Source organism: Camelus dromedarius, chromosome X (genome assembly GCF_036321535.1).
Source record: "Camelus dromedarius isolate mCamDro1 chromosome X, mCamDro1.pat, whole genome shotgun sequence".
NCBI lineage: Eukaryota > Metazoa > Chordata > Mammalia > Artiodactyla > Camelidae > Camelus > Camelus dromedarius.
In genome coordinates this window covers 72,200,481-72,223,969 of record NC_087472.1, presented here as the reverse complement: position 1 = coordinate 72,223,969, position 23,489 = coordinate 72,200,481, and the positions used below count along the sequence as shown (strand labels likewise).

Below are 23,489 nucleotides of genomic sequence, written 5' to 3'. Positions count from 1 at the left end.
AGGTTTATTCATTTATTTATGTTTAGAGGAGGTACTGGGGATTGAACCTAGGACCTTGTGCTTGCTAAGCATGCACTCTACCACTTGAGCTATACCCACCCCCCTAGCAGATACTGTTTTGAAAATGGCTGGTGTGGTCCTTGAATTTGATACAGTTCAGAAAGTTCAAGTTCTCAGTGATGTAGGAATGTCTAAGATAACATCCACAGTAGTTACCTTGCTCCATTTTGTCTGCCTGAATCATAGTTACTCCATTTTTATTTATAAATGATCTTAAATATGTCATCAACTTAGAGGGGAGTTTATGCCTTTTATCTCTACCTATCAATCAGAGCCTTCTAATACTGGTATACTATTGATTACTTAGCTTCAAGGTAGACATCTTTTATCTCCTCACAGTGGACTGTACTAGATAATTCACTGAAGATGTCCCAAATAAAAAGTGGTTGATGCACATACCAAACTTTCATTAAGTACTTGTTGAACAGATGAATTGTTCAATAAATAAACACCTGCTAACTAAATTATTATATTTTGCAGGTGAAATGCATAGATGTTGTTCAGGCTTATATCAACAGAATCAAGGATGTGAACTCAATGATCAATGGAATTGTCATGTACAGGTGAATATTTTTACTTTCTCATGGTTTTCCTTCTATTTCTATTGACATGCCAGCTTAGCATATTTCCTGGGTTGCTCTTCCCCTGTTTCTTTCCTTTGATTTCCTACTTGGACCTCCCCTGACTCCTAATTCAGCACTTCCTACCCTTTGTTGAGCATTTATATTTATATAATCTGCCTCCTCCTGCCCTCTATTGACTGTAACATCTTTGATAGTAAGGAATGAATTTCAGTGGATTTTACATATCTAATATCCGTAACAAGGCCTGAAACTTGGTAGACATCATCATCAAATGCTTACAAAATAAGTGAGCCTTTGGTTCTAATAAGAGAACCTTTCTTTCACCCCACATTTTCCAATGTAGATTTTGTATAGTAGAAGGTATTTTTTAAAGGTATTATATGTGGAACTTCTAGATCTCAGTTGCCAAGTAAACCTTTTTAGGGAGCTATGAGGTATTAAAGGGATAAAACTTGGATTTGTTTCCTGTGTCATTCTACGCACTGTCTAGAACAATTCTTATTGTATCATGACATAAGGTGGCATTTCCCAGATCTCCATCATTCATATACCATCTTTAGGATTTCTGTCTTGTTTGCACAGCAACTCTGTTGTTGTTAACTAATATACTTAATAAAACTGAATCACTTATTTTATATGTCAATCATTTTAAATGAAAATGTATATTATTACAAAAAATTGAAAAGTACTATCACGTGACACAGACAGTTACTGTATATTGACCTAAAACAGATAGCCAGATATTTCTCCAGAAAAGGTGAATTTATTTGGGATCAGGAAAAAATTGCAATTCAAGGTCTGCAACCATGGGGAGCCAAGTGCAAGTTCCTCACTTGGCAAGGGAAAGAGAAAACACTTTTATAGAGAGGAAAAGGGAGTTTGGAGGGCTATAGTAAGCAAAGAGTCTGTGGCTTATTTTTGGCTGAGTACTTGCCAGGAAGAAGAGTCTTTCATCTTACTGTTGGGCTCTACTGTGGTTGCAGAGCATGAGAACTCCCCATTTTAGTCTCCCTATTCTATTTGATTAATGTTTATTATTTTTATATGTATATAAAATTTTAAAAGTCACATTGTGAAATTATAAACATTTAAAACACATTTATGAACTACAAGCAGTACATCAAATTGATTTGCATTATACTAGTTACTTTGCTACAGATGTGAATACTGTGACCCAGAGAAGTTATTTTCCTAGGGTCATACAGCTATTATGTGACAGAGCAATGATCCAAATATACAGCCAATATACAGCCAAAAAAAAAAAAAAAAAAAAAAAAGGAAGTACATAAAGTCTTTCTGTTCTAGGAATTCTCCCTAGCCCTTTTCCTTTTTCTATGGACTGGTCCTATGTTCTAACACATTCAGCAGCTCTTCATCCCAGAAATATTTCCCCAGATTTTGCACTGGGTTTTTATTTGAAATGTAGTTTGGGGTTCATTTACTGATAGAATATGTCTTTAAATATTTGAGAAAGAGAAGGACCCCAATTCTGCTATTTTTATTTCTCTATTACCTTTTAAAGAGTGATTCATAAGGAGAGAGGTCTTTTGTTTCAGGGCTTGTTTCTGTGTGGATACTATTAAAGTTTTGACAGATTTAAATTGTCCTTGTGGAAAGTGATGATTTGGACCTATGAACAGGAGACTGCAGAGGTTGCTGGTGGGTGGATTGGAGGAGCAGGGCAGGACAGTGGCTATCAGAGACTGAAGATATGGAGAGAGATAAGACATGGATGCCTCTAGGAGAGATGTTCAGAAATAATTTTATGAAGTTTATTTGTCCTATGTGTAACATCAGTGTTTATTCCTATCTTAAAACACTCAAAATTGCTTTATTACCCTAATTATGTTTCTACTGTACTTGAAATAAGAATATTTGCAGTAAAGTGAAAAAAAAATATATGTAAGACATCTAGCATAGAACCTTAAATCAATCACTCCATGTTAGCAATTGCTCTTGTTATGGTTGTTATTACAAGAGAAGCTCAGTAAGTGGATCTGACCTTATGGTTATACAGTTTTACTGTATTACTATTCTTCATTTACTTGGCACTAAAACTTATTCTTAGGGCAGTTCAGTGATTAAAGTCACACAGCTATGAAATAGGAGGAGGGAATATAAACTATAATTCTGCTGGTTCCTAGCTTCCTCTTTCTACTCTTAACTGATCAGAAAATGTTCATCATTTTATCACCTTCTTCCCAAACTTGTTCTTCTACCCAGTCACACAAGTAAGACACCTGACTATAACAGTGGGCTCCAACTTCTTCCCTCCTTTCCAAAGTCTATCACTCAACCCTAATTAATTTAAAAGTTTTGCTAGCTCTTTTTCTTATTTCCCATTATGCCAACATTCTCTGTTCTTTTATATTCTACTCTTTTGTAATATTGGACTACTCTATTTCCCCTGACTTATTGTGCTCTCTCCTATCTCCATAACTTTACATATGTTGTTCCTTCTCACTGGAATATCTTCCCTTTCCCCACCTCTTGTATATTTGGCTGACAATATTTTAGAGCCCAGGTTAGGTCTCAGTTCCACTTTATTTCATCATCTTAGCCTGTTTGAAGCATCTACATTTGCGCTCCAAGAGCACATTGTGTACTTGTGACAATTGTTTCATTCAGGGTCCAGAAACCACACTATTTTAACAAAGAATGTAAATATGGAATTGTTGAAATAGATGTTTAAGAATTAAAAAATAAGGAGACGGAGAAGATGGCGGAGTAGAAGGACGCTCGCAGGTCACCTTCTCCCACAAATACACCAAGACCCACATCTACAGACTCACTCAGCCAACCAGAGCACCTGTGGACCTCTGAGAGAACATCGCCCTCTTCAAATGATAAAGACGCCAAAAATCTGGTAGGAGGAAAGGAAAAAAAGAAAGAACAAAAGGCAAAGCAGCGTGGGACGGGTCCCGCGGGGAGGGAGCGGCAAAGGAGGACTGGCGCTCGCTGGCTGGGTCTCCCCTCTCCAACTGAGAGGCCAGCGGGAAGGAGGGGGAGCCTCCGAGGCTTGGATCTGTACAGAGCAGCCCTTGACTAACAGAACTAAGTCAAACGGGCACAGAGCGTCCCCCCAACAACCAGCCTGAGACGCGGCCGGCAGCAGTGGGCAGGGCCAGGCTGCCCAAGCCGGATGGAGGACAGGGGCGGCTGCACGGAGGCAGCCCTGGGGGAACGAAAGGGGCTGCGCGCCGTGGCTGTGGGTGCACAGGGCAGAACAACCTGGGCCCTCCATAAAACAGCAAGGTTGATGTGCTCTCGGGGGAAGGGTGCACACCCCCATCTCTGAAAACCCGCGGAAAGTTTTCGGGGGAAGAGTGGCGGGGCTCAGGCACAGCCGCCATATCCTCCCGCACTAAGCACCCAGGCGGGGGCTGGGGCGAAACCTGCATCCACACCAAAGGGCTTAGCAGCCTCAGAAGCCAGACTGAGACTTGCCTACAGGCCGGGGCAGATAGGATCCTTCCATCCTGGTCCCTCAGAGAACTTGCTCCACAAAGACAAACAAAGAGCTGGGTTCTGGCTCAGAGCAGGGACAAGGCTGTCCCTCGGTCTTCCCCGAGCCCACCTGTGGAGCGCCGACCAGGGAGGAACGTGCAGCCGCACAGAGCAGCAGAGCCACGGGTGCAGGTAGAGGGAGAGCGGCCCCCCGCCTTTGGGGCAGGAACACAGCCCCTGACAGTGGTGGTAGGAGGGAGCACGACCCGCCTTCCTACCTGGCCAGTCTGCAACATCTGACTGCGGCATCGGGAGGGGCAGTGACCGGCCCGCCCACAGCAGAGCAGAGCTGCACCTGACCCAGTGTTAGGAGGAGGCGCGATCTGCTTGCCGACAGGTGCTGGGAGCAGCACAGAAGAGGGCGCCAACGGAAGGCCTCTGAAACAGCAAGCTGAGCTTCCAAAACAGGACTAAGACAGAAAGACTTCACATTAAAAGCACACAGACTCCAGGAGAACACCGACAAACCCCCCCCCCCCTTTTTTTTTAAATCTGTTTTTACCTGTTCTATTTTCTATTACTCTCTAATTTTTACTTCTTAATTCATTTCTATTTCTCTTGGGTTTTGATGTCCTGTTATTGATTAGACACAGGTTTCAAATACATCTATTCATCTCCCCCCCCTTTTTTTGTAAAGGTTTTAAAAGGACGTCTCAACCTGATTAATACTCTGCTTCAACTCACTCTTCTATTATTCATTATACACTGTTTTCAAACCCTCTTTCTCCCTTCCTTTAAAATTCTTTCTCTCTCTCTTATTTTTTTTTCTTTTTTTCCTAAGTTTTATTCCTAAATAGGTATTAGATAGATAAAATCCTTAAGGACCAAAATAAACAACTGATACTTCATAAACCACAGTGCCAGAGAGGTATGAGCAAGATGAAGAAGCAGAAAAACCTTTCCCAATTAAAAGAACAAGAGAAATCCCCTGAAAGAAAGATCAACAAAATAGACATCGATAGCCTACTAGATCAAGATTTCAAAAAAAGGAGTGATCGAATTGCTGAAGGAATTAAAAGAGATAGTGTTTAGAGATATAAAATATGTCAAAAATGAAATTGAAGCTATAAAGAAGAGCCAAGTAGAATGGGTAAACTAATTGACAGAGATGAGGAATCATCTAATAGCTGAGCTAAGCCGACTAGATAATGCAGAGGAACGAATTAGTGATTTAGAAGACAGGGCAATAGAAAGCACAAATTCAGAAGAACTACAAGATAAGCAAAAAAAAATAATGAAAATAGCATAAGGGACCTATGGGATAACATAAAGCGTCCCAATCTTCGCATAATAGGGGTCCCAGAAGGAGAAGAAAGATCAAAGGGGATTGAAAAGGTTTTTGAAGAAATCATGACTGAAAACTTCCCAAACTTAAAGAAGGAATCAGATATCCAAGTACAGGAAGTTCAGAGGGTCCCAAACAGGAAGAACCCAAATAGACCCACACCAAGACATATCATAATCAAGATGGCCAGAGTCAAGGATAAAGAAAGGATTCTAAAGGCAGCAAAAGAAAAGCGAAGAGTAAGATACAAGGGAACCCCCATAAGGCTCTCAGCTGATTTCTCTACACAAACATACAGGCCAGAAGGGTGTGGCAAGATGTATTCAAAGCCCTGGATGAAAAAAAGATGCAGCCTAGGATCCTTTATCCAGCAAGGCTATCCTTTAGGATAGAAGGAGAAATAAAGAGTTTCACAGACAAAAAAAAAAATCTACAGGAGTTTAGCAACAATAAACCCATGCTAAAAGAAGTATTGAAAGGTCTATTCTAAATAGAAAAGCAGCAGGATGCTACAGAAATGAGAAACTCACAACTGGAAAGGTGATAACTCATCAATTACAAATAAAGTAAACATGAAATTATAAAAGAAGACATACAAATCACTGAGAGTGGGAGAGGGAGGCAGGGAAATATAGAATATTTTTTTCTTTCTTTTTAAAATTTTTTTAACAGTAGGATGGGTTTGAGATCATGTTACTATCAGTTTAATAAAAACATTTATAGTAATGGGTTAATAGATTTACAAAAAAGGGTAACCACAAACCAAAAATTTACAAAGGAGTCACAAAAATTAAATAAAATCCATGGAAATACAAAGGAAAATTACCAAACTACAGAAGTAATAAGAAAGGAACAAAGAGGATATACCAATTCAACTGCAAAGATAAGTACAAAATGGCAATAAACACACATCTATCATTAATTACTGTAAATGTTAATGGACTAACTGCTCCAGTCAAAAGACATAGAGTGGCAGACTAGATAATAAAGCAAGAACCTTCAATATGCTGCATACAAGAGACCCACTTTAGGGAGAAGGACACATATAGATTGAAAGTGAAAGGATGGAAAAGGATATTCCATGCAAATGGAAAAGCCAAAAAAGCAGGTGTTGCAGTACTGATTTCAGACAAAATAGACTTTAAAATAAAGGCCATAAAGAAGGACATTTTATAATGATTAACGGAGTGATACAAGATGAGGATATTACACTCGTTAATATATATGCACCCAACATAGGAGCACCTAAGTACATACAAGAATTACTAACAGAGATAAAGGGGGATATTGATGGGAATACAATCACAGTTGGAGATTTTAACAATGCATTAACATCACTGGACAGATCTTCCAGACAGAAAATAAACAAGGCAACAGAGAAATTAAATACTACAATAGAAAAACTAGATTTGGTGGATATTTTCAGAGCATTACACCCCCAAAAATTAGGATATATATTGTTTTCAAGTGCACATGGAACATTTTCCAGGATGGATCATGTACTTGGGCACAAAAGAAACCTCAACAATTTTAAGAAGATAGAAATTATCTCAAGCATCTTTACTGACCACAGTGCCATGAAACTGGAAATGAACAACAGAGAAACAAAGGAGAAAAAAAGGAAAGCATGGAGATAAAACAATATGTTATTGAAAAAACAATGGATCAATGAGGAAATCAAAGCTGAAATTAAGAAATACCTTGAGACAAATGAGAATGAAAGCACAAACACTCAAAACCTATGGGACACAGCAAAGGCAGTGCTAAGAGGGAAGTTTATAGCGATACAGGCCTTTCTCAAAAAAGAAGAAAAATCTCAAAGAAACAATTTAACCCACCACCTGATTGAATTAGAAAAAGAAGAACAAAAAGCCCCAAAAAGCAGCAGAAGGAAGGAAATAATAAAGATCAGAGGGGAATTAAATACAATAGAGATTAACAAGACCATAGAAAAAATCAACCAAACCAAAAGGTGGTTTTTTGAAAAAGTAAATAAAATCGACAAACCTCTGGCCAAACTCACAAAGAAGAAAAAAGAGAGAGCACAAATTAGCAAAATAAGAAAGGAAAATGGAGAAATTACAACAAACAAAATAGAAATACAGAATATCATACGAGAATATTGTGAAAAACTATATGGAACCAAACTGGATAACCTAGAGGAGATGGACAAGTTTCTGGAAACATACTGTCCACCAAAACTGAATCAAGAAGAATCTGAACACTTGAAAAATCCGATCACTAGAAAGGAAATAGAAATAGAAATTAAAAACCTCCCTACAAATAAAAGTCCAGGACCGGACGGCTTCACTGGGGAATTCTACCAAACATACAAAGAAGAACTCATACCAGTCCTTCTGAAACTGTTCCAGACAATTAAAAATGATGGAATACTCCCAAACTCATTCTATGAAGCCACCATCACCCTGATACCAAAACTAGACAAAGACACTACAAAAAAAGAGAATTATAGGCCAATATCACTGATGAACATAGACGCCAAATTCCTCACCAAAATTTTAGCAAATAGAATCCAACAACACATAAAAAAGATTATACATCATGACCAAGTGGGGTTCATCCCAGGGACACAAGGCTGGTTCAACATACGCAAATCAATCAATGTAATACATCACATCAACAAGAGAAACAACAAAAACCACATGATCATCTCAATCGATGCAGAAAAAGCATTTGATAAAATTCAACACCCATTTATGATAAAAAATCTCGCCAAAGTGGGTATAGAGGGAACATATCTCAACATCATAGAAGCTATACATGACAAACCTACAGCCAGCATAGTACTCAACGGTGAAAAACTCAAAAGCTTCCCACTAAAATCTGGGACAAGAAAAGGATGCCTATTATCACCACTCCTATTCAAGTTAGTCCTGGAAGTCCTAGCCACAGCAGTCAGGCAAGAGAAAGAAATAAAAGGGATCCAAATTGGAAAAGAGGAGGTAAAAGTGTCATTATATGCTGATGACATGTTACTATATATAGAAAACCCTAAAAGTTCCACACAAAAGCTACTAGAGCTGACTGAAGAATTCAGCAAGGTAGCAGGTTACAAAATTAACGTTCAAAAATCAGTTGCATTTCTTTACACTAACGATAAATCAACAGAAGAAGAAAGTAAAGAAACAATCCCCTTTAAAATAGCACCCAAAGTAATAAAATATCTGGGAATAAATCTAACCAAGGAGGTGAAAGAATTATACACAGAAAACTATAAACCATTCATGAAGGAAATTAAAGAAGACTTTAAAAAATGGAAAGATATTCCATGCTCTTGGATTGGAAGAATCAATATTGTTAAAATGGTCACACTGCCCAAGGCAATCTACAGATTTAATGCAATCCCTATCAAACTACCCAGGACATATTTCACAGAACTAGAACAAATCATAATAAAATTTATATGGAACCATCAAAGACCTAGAATTGCCAAAGCATTACTGAAGAGAAAGAAAGAGGCTGGAGGAATAACTCTCCCAGTCTTCAGACAATACTATAGAGCTACAGTCATCAAGACAGCATGGTATTAGTACGAAAACAGACATATAGACCAATGGAACAGAATAGAGAGCCCAGAAATAAACCCACTAACTTTTGGTCAACACATCTTCGACAAAGGAGGCAAGAATATACAATGGAATAAAGACAGTCTCTTCAGCAAATGGTGTTGGGAAAACTGGACAGCAGCATGTTAAACAATGAAGCTAGAACACTCACTTACACCATATACAAAAATCAACTCAAAATGGATTAAAGAGTTAAACATAAGACAAGATACAATAAACCTCCTAGAGGAAAACATAGGCAGAACATTATCTGACATACATCTCAAAAATTTTCTCCTAGAAGAAATAAAAGCAAGAATAAACAATGGGACCTAATGAAACTTAAAAGCTTCTGCACAACAAAGGAAACCAGAAGTAAAACAAAAAGACAACCTACAGAATGGGAGAAAATTTTTGCAAGTGAAACCGACAAAGGCTTGATCTCCAGAATATATAAGCAGCTCATACGACTCAATAAGAAAAAAGTAAATAACCCAATCCAAAAATGGGCAGAAGACCTAAACAAGCAATTCTCCAAGGAAGACATACAAATGATCAAAAAGCACATGAAAAAATGCTCAATATCACTAATTATCAGAGAAATGCAAATCAAAACTACAATGAGGTATCACCTCACACCAGTCAGAATGGCCATCATTCAATAATCCACAAATGACAAATGCTGCTGAGGCTGTGGAGAAAGGGGAACCCTCCTACACTGCTGGTGGGAATGCAGTTTGGTGCAGCCACTATGGAAAACAGTGTGGAGATTCCTCAAAATTCTTGGAATAGACTTACCATATGACCCAGGAATCCCACTCCTGGGCTTGTATCCAGAAGGAAATCTACTTCAGGATGACACCTGCACCCCAATGTTCATAGCAGCAGTATTTACAATAGCCAAAACATGGAAACAGCCTAAATGTCCATCAACAGGTGACTGGATAAAGAAGCGGTGGTATATTTATACAATGGAATACTAGTCAGCCATAAAAACCGACAACATAATGCCATTTGCAGCAACATGGATACTCCTGGAGAATGTTATTCTAAGTGAAGTAAGCCAGAAAGAGAAAGAAAAATACCATATGAGATCGCTCATATGTGGAATCTAAAAAACAAAAAGAAAAAGAAAAAACAAACAAACAAAAACAAAGCGTAAATACAGGATAGAAATAGACTCACAGACAGAGTATACAGACTTGTGGTTACCGGGGGGTGGAGGGTGGGAAGGGATAGCCTTTCAAAATTGTAGAATAGATAAACAAGATTACACTGTATAGCACAGGGAAATATACACAAAATGTTATGATAACTCACAGAGAAAAAAATGTGACAATGAGTGTGTATATGTCCATGAATGACTGAAAAATTGTGCTGAACACTGGAACTTGACACAGTGTAAAATGATTTTAAATCAATAAAAAATGTTAAAAAATAAATAAAAAAAACCCCATCTCATCACACACACACACACACACACACACAAAAGAATGAGAAAACTAAACCATAGCACTAGAATAACAGAGAAATAATGACTGCAGTAACCAACTTCCACCGCTGAGTCTGAGAGAAGAAAGGAAAGAGATTGGGATTATTAGAACCTTAGAAACTCAAAGGAGATGCCTACAGATCTTGGACTCATACGTATGTGAATAGGGTGCTGCCTGGCTGCTGCTGCTATCTCAGAAGCTTAGAGAAGAAACCTTGTAGAGCTGTGGTTCCAACCTGTGAGGAGCAGTTGCCAGCTGACTGATAATGGTACTTCTGAGCAGGTGTAGTAAGGCTGGTTCTATAGTGTGGAAAGAAATAGAAAGCTGGAATCAACTATGTTGCCTGGATTAAAGGCCATTGTTTAGGTAATGTTGTCAGGAGCAGCAAACAAAGTGGAGGTACCAAATCTCTTCACTTTTTGCCTTGCTTTCCAGCCTCTAGGGCACTGTATTTGAAGAATCGAAGAAGACACCAGTTGGCAAAAGAAAACTTAGTTTTAACTTAGGAAAACTTTCCCATCACAAAGTGAGGGTATTGAATGCTTGGTTTGGGGCTGAGAGATGGTAGTATAATAACTGATTCAACTCTACAGTGACGCTGTGGTCTTAATTGTCTCACCTACTAGACTGAACTTCTCAATGGCAGGAACCATAAGTGATTCACCTTGATATTCTCAATTTCTTGCACATGTTCTGACATAATTGTTCTTAATTAAATGATGCATTTATTTGTTTTCTTAGGCTATGCTCATGTTTTAACTTAAAATGAGGCTTCCTCTTAAGCCCTGCAAACTGCCACATTTCCAAGTCCTTCTGAACTATGACTTACAGTCCACAGTTTCTCTTCCTTGTCTGGAAAAGTACAGATTTCCTACTAGTTTTAGGCCTTGCTCTTTAGAGCATATATGGTCATGCATTCCAGCCAATAGATACATTCTTTCCAAACATTGCACAACATTGAAAATGGTCAAGGCAAGCTTGCTGGGAGGCCTAGAATCCAGAGATCATAAGGCTAGCAAAAATGCATACTTATGGAGTCACACAGACCCAAGTTGGAATCCTTCTGTTATTTAGTAGTTGTATGGCCTTAACCATGTTTCTGAACCTCTCTGAGTCTTTGTTTCATTCTTTATAAAATGGAAAAATAATATAGACCCTTAAGATATATAGTTTTATGAAATTAAATGTTTATAAAACACCTGACACTTTCTCTCCTTTATCCAACAAACAATTGTTGAATTCCTTCTGTGTGCCTGATATTGTGCTAGATGTTAGGGAATACAAAGGTGAACAAAATGCAACCCCTGGCCTCTTTCACCTGACAGTCAAGTGGTTGAGCCATAAAAATAACTATTGTTTACAGCACAATGGGATTAAGGCTCTAATAGGATCAGAAGAGGATACTGTAGAAGCATAGAAGAGGTGTACCTATCCAGGACTCTGATCTTTTGTTTCTCTTCCTTCTGCTAAACTTGGTCTTAATTTGTTTTCATTTTTCTACTTCCATTAGGTTTAAAGTTACATTACTGATTTGAGATCTCTTTTTTATTTCTTTTCTAAAAATATTTTTATTGAAGTATAGTCAGCTTACAATGCTGTGTCAATTTCTGGTGTACAGCACAATTCTTCAGTCATATAGGAACATGCACATATTCATTTTCATATTGATTTTCACCATAAGTTACAAGACATTGAATATAGTTGCCTGTGCTATCCAGTATAAACTTGTTTATCTTTTTATATATAGTAGTTAGTATCTGCAAATCTCAAACTCCAAATTTATCCCTTCTTACCCCTTTCCCCCTGGTAACCATAAATCTGTTTTCTATGTCTGTGAGTCTGTTTCTGTTTTGTAAATACGTTTGTTTGCCTTTTCTTTCTTTTTCTTTTCTTTTTTAGATTTCACATATAAATGATGTCATATGTTGTTTTTCTTTCTCTTTCTGGCTTATTTAACTTAGAATGACATTCCCCAGACCCATCAGTGTTGCTGCAAATGGCATGATTTTATTATTTTTAATGGCTGAGTAGTATTCCAGTGTATTAGGATACCACAGCTTCTTTATCCAGTGACCTGTCAATGGACATTTAGATTGTTTCCATGTCTTGGATATTGTAAATAGTGCTTATATGTACATTGGGGTACATGCATCTTTTTGAATTAAGGTTCCCTTTGGATATAAGGCCAGGAGTGGGATTGCTGGGTCATATGGTAAGTCTATTTTTAGTCTTTTGAGGAATCCCCATATTGTTTTCTATAATGGCTTCACCAAACTACATTCCCACCAACAGTGTAGGAGGGTTCCCTTTTCTCCACACCCTCTCCATTTTTTATTGTTTGTGGATTTGAATGATGGCCATTCTGACTGGTGTAAGGTGATACCTCATTATAGTTTTGATTTGCATTTCTCTGATAATTAGTGATATTGAGCATTTTTTTCATGTGATGTGCCTTTTGGTCATTTGTATGTCTTCTTTGGAGAATTGCTTGTTTAGGTCTTCTGCCCATTTTTGGATTGGTTGATTTTTTTTGTTATTAAGTTGTATGAGCTGTTTATATATTCTGGAAATTAAGCCCTTGTTAGTTTCTTTATCTTTTGTGTATATATGTTTAGGTGCTATGAACATGAGTGCATATATATTTACAATTATTATATCAACTTTGTGGATAATGACTTTTTTATCTTGTTACACTTTTTGATAAAAAGTGTGTTTTATTTAAGTATAACTATTCATGTTCTCTTCTGTTTTCCATTTGCATGGTATATCCTTTTCTTTCCTCTCTGTTTTAGCCTGTGTGTGTCTTTAAGTTAATATTAGTATCCTATAGGCAGAATTTAGTTGGGTTTTCTTTTGTTTTTTCCCCCTCAGTCATTCTGTTTTCTGATTGGATACTTTAATCCATTTAAATTTAAAATAATTATTGATAGATAAGAATTTAGCATTGTCATCTTGTATATTTTTTTCTAACAATTTCATATTTCTATTTCCCTTCTATCTTCTCTTGCTATCTTCTTTTGCAATATGGTAATATTCTTTAGCAGTATGCATTGAATTATTTTTCTGTATCTTTATCAGCTTTTTGCTTTGTGGTTACTATGAAGCTTACATAAAACATCACTTAATTGCAACTGGCTAATTTAGATTGATAATGCATTTTATCACATACAAATCTTTACCCTTTTACTCCCTATTCCACATTTTGTGTTTATCATGTTTCAATTTATAACATCATATATTACATATATATTACAAATTATTGGACTTACAATAATTTTTAACATATCTTCCTTTTAAACTTTATACTAGAGGTAAATGACGTATACACCTTCATAACATTGTGACAGTATTCTTAATTTGACTATATGCATATCTCTACAATTGAGTTTTATACTTTCTTTTTTTAAAATCTTTTATTGATTTATAATCATTTTACAATGCTGTGTCAAATTCCAGTGTAGAGCACAATTTTTCAGTTATACATGAACATATATATATTCACTGTCACATTTTCTTCTCTGTGAGCTACCATAAGATCTTGTATATATTTCCCTGTGCTATACAGTATAATCTTGTTTATCTATTCTACATTTTGAAATCCCAGTCTATCCCTTCTCACCCCCCACCCCCTTGGCAACCACAAGTTTGTATTCTATGTCTATGAGTCTATTTCTCTTTTGTATTTATGCTTTGTTTGTTGTTGTTTTTGTTATTATTATTATTATTATTATTAGATTCCACATATGAGCAATATCATATGATATTTTTCTTTCTCTTTCTGGCTTACTTCTTTACACTGACATTCTCCAGCAGAATCTATGTTGCTGCAAATGGTGTTATGTTGTCAGTTGTTATGGCTGAGTAGTATTCCATTGTATAAATATACAACTTTTTCGTTGTCCAGTCATCTGTTGATGGACGTTTAAGTTATTTCCATGTCTTGGCTATCGTAAATAATTCTGCTATGAACATTGGGGTGCAGGTGTCATTTTGAAGTAGGGTTCCTTCTGGATAGATGCCCAGGAGCAGGATTCCTGGGTCATACAGAATGTCTATTCGCAGTCTTTTGAGGAATCTCCATACTGTTTTATACAGTGGCTGTACCAAACTGCATTCCCAGCAGCAGTGTAGGAGGGTCCCCTTTTCTCCACAGCCTCTCCACCATTTGTCATTTGTGGACTTTTGAATGATGACCATTCTGACTGGTGTGAGGTGATACCTCACTGTTGTTTTGATTTGCATTTCTCTGCTAATTAGTGAAATTGAGCATTTTTTCATGTGCCTATGGATCATTTGTATTTCTTCCTTGGAGAATTGCTTGTTTAGGTCTTCTGCCTATTTTTGGATTGGGTTTTTTTTTTCTTATTAAGTCATATGAGCTGCTTATATATTCTGGAGATCAAGCCTTTGTTCATTTCATCATTTGCAAAAATTGTCTCCCATTGGGTAGGTTGTCTTTTTGTTTTAATTATGGTTTACTTTGTTGTGCAGAAATTTGTAAGTTTCATTAGGTCCCATTTATTTATTCTTGCTTTTATATCTATTGCTAAGGTAGACTGCCCTAGGAGAGCATTTTTGAGATGTCTGTCTGATAATGTTTTGCCTATATTTTCTTCTGGGAAGTTTATTTTATTTTGTCTTATGTTTAAGCCTTTCCTCCATTTTGAGATTATTTTTTGATATGGTATAAGGGAGTGTTCTAGCTTCATAGTTTTACATGCTGCTGTCCAGTTTTCCCAACAACATTTGCTGAAGAGACTGTCTTTATTGCATTGTATATTCTTGCTTGCTTTGTTGAAGATTAGTTAACTAAAAGTTTGTGGGTTTATTTCTGGGATCTCTATTCTGTTCCATTGGTCTATATGTCTGTTTTGGTACCAATACCATGCTGACTTGATGGCTGAGCTCTATAGTATTGTCTGAAGTCTGGGAGAGTTATTCCTCCAGCCTCTTTCTTTCTCTTCAGTAATGCTTTGACAATTCTAAGTCTTTGATGGTTCCATATAAATTTTATTATGATTTGTTCTAGTTCTGTGAAACATGTCCTGGGTAATTTGATAGGGATTGCATTAAATCTGTAGATTGCCTTGGGCAGTGTGACCAATTTAACAATACTGATTCTTCCAATCCAAGAGCATGGGATATCTTTCCATTTTTTAAAGTCTTCTTTAATTTCCTTCATCAATGGTTTATAGTTTTCTGTGTATAATTCTTTCACCTCCTTGGTTAGATTTATTCCTAGTTATTTTATTATTTTGGGTGCTATTTCAAAGGGGATTGTTTCTTTACATTCTTTTTCTGTTGATTCATAAATAGTGTAAAGAAATGCAACTGATTTTTTAATGTTAATCTTGTATCTTGCTAACTTGCTGAATTCTTTGATTAGTTCTAGAAGTTTTTGTGTGGACCTTTTAGGGTTTTCTATATATAGTATCATGTCATCTGCATATAGTGACACTTTTACCTCTTGTTTTCTAATTTGGATATCTTTTATTTCTCTCTCTTGCCTGATTGCTGTGGCTAGGACTTCCAAGACTATGTTAAATAGGCGTGGTGATATTGGGCATCCTTGTCTTGTCCCAGATCTTAGTGGGAAGCTTTTGAGTTTTTCACCATTAAGTGTTATGTTGGCTGTGGGTTTGTCATATATAGCTTCTATTATGTTGAGATGTGTTCCCTCTATACCCACTTTGGATAGGGTGTTGAATTTTATCAAAAGCTTTTTCTGCATCTATTGAGATGATCATGTGTTTTTGGTTTTTGGTTTTGTTTTCTCCTCTTGATGTGATCTATTACATTGATCGATTTGTGTATGACACAACACCCTTGTGTCCCTGGGATGAACCCCACTTTGTTATGATGTATAATCTTCTTTATGTGCTGTTGGATTGTATTTGCTAATATTTTGGTGAGTATTTTTGCATCTATGTTCATCAGTGATATTGGCCTATAATTGTCTTTTTTGGTAGTGTCTTTGCCTCATGTTGGTATCAGGGTGATGGTGGCTTCATAGAATGAGTTTGGGTGTATTTCCTCCTTGTCAGTCTTCTGGAAGAGTTTGAGAAGGAGTGATATGAGTTCTTCTTTGCATGTTTGGTAGAATTCCCTGGTGAAGCTGTCTGGTCCTGGACTTTTATTTGTAGGGAGGTTTTTTTTTATTGCTAATTCAATTTCATTTCTAGTGATTGGTTTGTTCAAGTGTTCAGTTTCTTCTTGATTCAGTCTTGATGGACTGTAAGTTTCCAGAGATTTGTCCATCTCTTCTAGGTTATCCAGTTTGGTTCCATATAGTTCATCGACGTATTCTTGTATGACATTCTGTATTTCTATGTTATTTGTTGTAATTTCTCCATTTTCCTTTCTTATTTTGCTTATTTGTGCTCTGTCTTTTTTCATGTTTGTGAGTTTGGGCAGGGTTTTGTCAACTTTATTTCCATTTTCAAAAAACCAGCTTTTGTTTTGATTGATTTTTTGTATGTTTTTTTAAGATTATATTTTATTTATTTCCTTCCTGATCTTTATAATTTCCTTCCTTCTGCTGAATTTTGGGGTTCTCTTCTCTTCTTTTTCTAATTCTTTTAGCTAGTGAGTTAGATTGTGTTTTGAGATAGTTCTGCTTTTTTGAGGAAGGCCTGCATTGCTATAAACTTCCCTCAGAGCACTGCCTTTGCTGTGTCCCATAAATTTTGTGTGGTTTTGCTTTCATTTTCATTTGTCTCAAGGTTTTTTTTTTTTTTTAATTTCAGCTTTGATTTCCTCATTAACACATTGGTTTTTTAATAGCATATGGTTTAATATTCATGCTTTCCTTTTTTTCTCCTTTGTTTCTGTAATTGATTAGTAGTTTCATGGCATTGTGGTCAGTATAGATTCTTGAGATAATTTTTACCTTCCTAAATTGTTGAGGTTTCTTTTGTGCCCAAGTACATGATCAATCCTGGAAAATGTTCCATGTGCACTTGAAAAGAATGTAAATCGTATTTTTTGGGGGGAGTGTAATGCTCTGAAAATATCCACCAAATCTAATTTTTCTATTGTATTATTTAATTTCTCTGTTGCCTTATTTATTTTCTGTCAAGAAGATCTGTCTAGTGACATTAATGCACTGTTAAAATCTCCGACTATGATCGTGTTCCCATCAATATCCCCCTTTATCTTTGTTAGTAATTGTTTTATGTATTTAGGTGCTCCTATATTGGGTGCATATAGATTAATGTGTGTAATATCCTCATCTTGTATTGCTCCTTTAATCATTATAAAATGTCCTTCTTTATCTTTCTTTATGGCCTTTGTTTTAAAGTCTATTTTGTCTCAAATCAGTACTGCTCACCTGGTTTTTCGGCTTTTCCATTTGCATGGAACATCCTTTTCCATCCTTTTACTCTCAATATATATGTGTCCTTGTCCCTAAAGTGTGTCTCTTGTATGCAGCATATTGAACATTGTTGCTTTATTATCCAGTCTGCCACTCTATGTCTTTCGACTGGAGCATGTAGTCCATTAACAATTACAGTAATTAGTGATCAATGTGTGTTTATTGCCATTTTGAACTTATTTTTGCAGTTGATTTGGTATTTCCTTTTTGTTCCTTTCTTCTTCCTTTTGTGGTTTAGTAATTTTCCTTTGTATTATCATGGATTTTATTTCGTTCTTGTGACTCCCGTGTAATTTTTTGGATTGTGGTTACCCTTTATTCTAAGTCTACTAGCCCATTACTATAAGTGTTTTTATTAAACCAATTGTAACATGATCTCAAACCCATCCTACGGAGAACAAAAAAATTTAAAAAGAATGAAAATATTCTGTATTTTCCTGCCTCCCTCTCCCACTCTCAATGATTTAGATGTCTTCTTTTACAATTTCGTGCTTAATTTATTTGTAATTCATGAGTTATCACCTTTCTAGTTGTCAGTTTCTCATTTCTGTAGCATCTTGCTGCTTTTGTATTTTGACTAGACCTTTCAGTATTTCTTTTAGCATGAGTGTAGTGTTGCTAAACTCTTGTAGTTTTTGCTTGTCTATGAAATTCTTTATCTCTCCTTCTATCCTAAAGGATATCCTTGCTGGATACAGTATCCTAGGCTGCATCTTTTTTTCATTCAGGACTTTGAATATATCTTGCCACTCCATTCTGTCCTGTAGTGTTTTTGTAGAGAAATCAGCTGAGAGTCTTATGCAGGTGCCCTTGTAACTCAGTCTTGCTTTTTTTTTTTTTTGGCTGCCGTTTGGATCATTTCTTAATCCTTAACTCTGGCCATCTTGATTATGATATGTCTTGGTGTGGGTCTATTTGGGTTCTTCTTGTTTGGGACCCTCTGAGCTTTCTGTACTTGTATATCTGATTCCTCTTTAAGTTTGGGATGTTTTCAATCATGATTTCTTCCAATACCTTTTCAATCCCCTTTGATCTTTCTTCCCCTTCTGGGACCCCTATTATGTGAATATTGGCACACTTTATATTATCCCATAGGTCCCTTATATTGTTTTCATTTGTTTTTATTTGTTTATCTTGTATGTATTCTGATTGTGTGCTTTCTGTTGTCCTGTCTACTAGGTCAGTTATTTGTTCCTCTCCATTATCTTGTCTGCCTGCACAGACTTTTGATCAGTTTTCATCTCAGCCAATGTGTTTACCAGTTCTACTCGGCTCTTCTTTATATCTTCCATTTAATTTTTGACATATTTTATATCTCCAAACACTATCTCTTTTAATTCATTCAGTACTTTTATTGCTCCTTTTTTGAAATCTTCATCTAGTAGGAAATCGATGTCTATTTCATTGATCGTTCTTTCAGGGAATTCCTCTTGTTCTTTTAATTGGGAATGGTTTCTCTGCTTCTTCGTCTTGTTTATAGCTCTCTGGGACTATGGCTTATGGAGTATCAGTTATCTATTTTGGTCCCTAAGGAGTTTATTTATTTATCTATCTAATGCCTATGTCGGAATAAAACTTAAAGAAAAAGAGAGTGAGAGAGAAAGAATTTTAAAAGAAGGGAGAAGAAAACGCTTGTGAACAGTGAATAGTCAATTATAGAAGAGCAATTTGAATGAGACTAGCAACCGAGTTGAGACGTCTATTTAAAAACCCTTAAAAAGGAGGAAAAAAGATCAAAAAACAATATTTGAAGCCTCTGTTTAATCAATAGCAGGAGATCAAAACCAAAAGAAATGAAAATGAAATCAGGTGGATTTTTAAAAATAATAGTAATATAACTACTTTAAAAGAAAAATTTAAAAGGAATTAAAACTAGACACATATACAATTGTTTAGAAAGTAGAAATTAAAAAGGTAATACAAAATAGAATAGATAGTAAAAGATAAAATAAAGATAGAATTTTGAAAGAAGGGAGGAAAAAAATTTTGAAAACAGTCTATAATGAATAATAGAAGAGCAAGTTGAAGCAGAATAGCAATCGGTTTGAGACGTCTTTTAGAAACCTTTAAAAAAGTAGAAAAGAGGGAAAAATGTATTTGAAACCTCTGTATAATCAATAACAGCACATCAAAACCAAGATAAATAAAAATAAAATGACATGGTTTTTTAAAAATAATAATAATATTTCAAAAAAAATAAAAGGTATTAAAATTGGGAGCACACATAATTGTTTAAAAAGTAAAAATTAAAAAGGTATTAGAAAATAGAACAGGTAAAAATAGATTAAAATACTGGGGGGGCGGTTTTCTCATGATTATGTGCTCTTAATGTGAAGTCTTTTTGTCTTCTCCCTGTTTTGCGAACTCAGCTTGCTGTTTCCAGAGGCCCTCCACTGGCGCTCTTGTTTGTGCTGCTCCCAGTGCCTGTTTGACAAGCAGATTGTGCCCCCTCCTAACACTGGGTCAGGTGCAGCTCTCCTTTGTTGTGGGCGGGCTGGTCACTGCCCCACACGATGCAGCAGTCAAGTGTTGCAGACTGACCCATTAGGAGGGCTGGTCGCTCCCCCTCCCAGCACTGTGGTCAGGTGCAGCGTTCCTGCTGGAAAGGTGGGGGGCCACCTGCCGTCTTCTGGTGCCGGTCGCTCTGCAGCTTTGTACTGCTGTGCGCTCTGCCTCGGGTCCATGCTCTGTAGGCAGGCTCAGGGAAGACTGTGGAATAGCCCCGCCCCTCCTCTGGGCCAAAACTCAGCTCCTTGTTTTTCTTGGCAGTGCGAGTTCTCTGAGGGACCAGGACGGAAGGATCCTATCCACCTCGGACTGTAGACAAATGTCTGTCTGGCCTTTGAGGTTTCTAAGCCCTTAGGTGCAGATTCAGGTTTCACCCCTGCCCCTGCCTGGGTGCTAAGCGCTGGAGGTATGGCGGCTGTGCCTGAGCCCCGTCTCTCTTCACCTGAAAACCTTCCGTGGGTTTTCAGAAATGGGTTTATGCACCCTTCCCCCCAGGGCACATCAGCCATGTTGTTTTATGGAGGGCCCAGGTTGTTCTGCCTGTGCAGCCACAACCACAGCATGCAGCTCCCTGCAGTCTCCTGGGGTTTCCTCAGTGCAGCCACGCCAGTCCTCTGCCCAGCTCTGGCAGCCTGTCCTGGCCACAGTTGCCGGCTCTTGACTCGGGCTGGGTGTCTCAGGGACCCTCTGTGCCCACTTAGTTCTGTCGGTCAAGGGCTGTTCTGTATAGATTCCAGCCTCAGAGGCTCCTTCTCCATCCTGCTGGCCTCTCCGTTGGAGAGGGGGAGACACAGCAACCGATTGCTATTCCTCCTTTGTTGCTCCCTCCCCACAGGACCTGTCCCACACTGTTTTGCCTTTTCTTCTTTCTTTTTTCCTTTTCTCCTATTAGATTTTTGGCCTCTCTGTCTTTTGAGGAGGACGATGTTCTGTCGGAATTCTGCAGGTGCTCTGGTTGGCTGAGTGGTTCCGTGGATGTGAATCTTGGTGTATTTGTGGGAGTGGGTGAGCTACGAGCGTCCTACTACTCTACCATCTTTGCCTCCTCTCTATGTTTTCTTCTTTTATGTTACTACTTTTCATCCTTTCATTTGAGCTTCTAGAACTTTATTTAGCATTTCTTTAAAGGCAGTTCTGTGATAAGAAACTCCCTCATCTTTTGTTTGTCCTGGAAATTCTTTAAGTCTCCCTCATTTTTGATAGACAGCTTTTTTGTGTAAATTATTCTTCCTTTGTAGCTTTCATTTCTTTTAGGAATTTATATTTATCATCCCAGTCTCTCCAGACCTTTAAAGTTTCTGTTAAAAATTTTACTGATAACCTTATGGCAGTCTCTTGTATGAGATGATTTTTTTTCCTCTAGTTTCTTTCAAAAGTTTTCATTGTCTTTGATTTTTTTAGTTTTATAATTGATGTCTATGAAGTTGTCTTTGCATTCAATTTGTAAAGGATTACATGAGTTTCATGTATCTTGATATCCATTTCTCTCCCCAGTTTTGGGAAGTTTTCATCCATTATATTTTTAAAACAATTTTTCTGCCTTTTTCTCTCTCTCTTCTCCTTCTGAGAATTCTACAATATGACTATTATTTGATGGTGTCCCTTAATACAAGTAAGTTTTCTTCACTCTTTTTCAATCTTTTTCTTCATTAACTATGTAATTTCAAATGAACCATCTTCAAGTTCACAGATTCTTTCTTCTGCTGATTGGGTCATCTGTTGATGCTGTCTCTTTCATTTTTTATTTCATTTATTGTGTTCTTCAGATCAATAATAACTGGTACTTTTTCTGATTTTTATCTCTCTATTGAATCTCTCATGTTGCACATGTATTGTTTTCCTGACTTTGTTATTTATGTTGTCTTGTGGCTTACTGGGCTTCCTTAAAACTTTGATTTATTTTTCAGGAAGTTCATAGATCTTCATTTCTTTGTGGTCAGTTCTTGGAAAATTTTTGTTCTTTTGTTGGTGTTATGTTTCTTTGATTTATTTTTTGGTATTTTTGTATTGATATGTGCACATTTGATAGTGTGGCCACCTCTTCCAGACTTTATGGACTGGTGTTGGTGGGTCAAGACCTCCACCTGTGGGTGAGTTTGAGAGAGCCACTATGTGGAGCAAGGTGGTTCTGGCTTTTGGGAAAACTCAGTGGCATAGCATCTGTGTGGCTCTGTTAGCTTAGGTTATTGTCAGTGAAGATGCAGGGACCCACAGTGGCTAAGGTTTCAGGTGTCTGCAGTGGTCATAAGGGCTTGTGGGGACATCTTGGGGACAGTGGTTCAGGAAACTATGGCATTGGTATGCCACAGTGGCAATAACTTGTGCCTGACACATGGTCACATGCATACCAGACATGAAACCTGGGGCTGGAGTGTGGACACATGTGGACATACAGTTCATCTGAGGTCTAGGTCTCTGGCTAGCCACAGCAGTGTTGGCTCCTGTGCTTGAGACATGGGTGATCATAGATCTATGGATCATAGATCATAGATCATAGATTCACAGGCTGTGGAGCTGGGATTTGGAAGACAAGCACATGCAGAGTGGCCACAGAGCTAGGGTCTGTCATGAGTGTGCATGGGGTAGCCATGGAGTTGGTGTCTGAACTGTGGATGCATATGAAGCAGTTCTTTCTATGGGGTCTGAGATGTATGGGTTTGGGAAATTGACAGCCCTGATTTCAGGGTAATACAACAACAGCTATTTTTGGGGGAGGATACAGAAATTACTCTCTCTCTGGTGGGCTCGGGATGATGACAGCTGTTGATTACCTCAGTGGCAAAAGCTCCTGGCATTCCCTGCAGAATAATCTGTTGGGGTCTATGGTGATGAACACAATAGTATTCTCTTCTGTGAAAACTTCAGGGAGTTTGTAGCTATTGTGGCATCTGTTGAGGTCTTCAGCAGAAAAGGCTACTGGAATACTCCATAGAGCAGGCCATTGGGGATGATGTTGGCATCTCCTCCTTGGCTAGTACAGACAAACCCTGCCCTTTATTGTTCCTAGCTGTCTTACCATTCATGCTAATGAGCCAGTATTTCTCAGTAAAGACTACACAAATACCTCCACAGATTTTCACTAAAATGAGAAAATGCTATTTGTGAGTTCAC

The 23,489-nt window shown here is 37.4% G+C and overlaps 1 protein-coding gene across 2 annotated transcripts in view; it reads left to right on the top strand.

The window, feature by feature from the left end:
- Positions 1–23,489, top strand: part of FAAH2 (fatty acid amide hydrolase 2) — a 200,087-nt gene that overhangs the window by 7,850 nt on the left and 168,748 nt on the right. For both annotated transcript variants that reach the window (XM_031445025.2, XM_031445026.2), the window contains exon 2: positions 541–623. In XM_031445025.2, the coding sequence (XP_031300885.1) occupies positions 541–623 (83 nt within the window). The remainder of the gene's footprint in view (positions 1–540; positions 624–23,489) is intronic.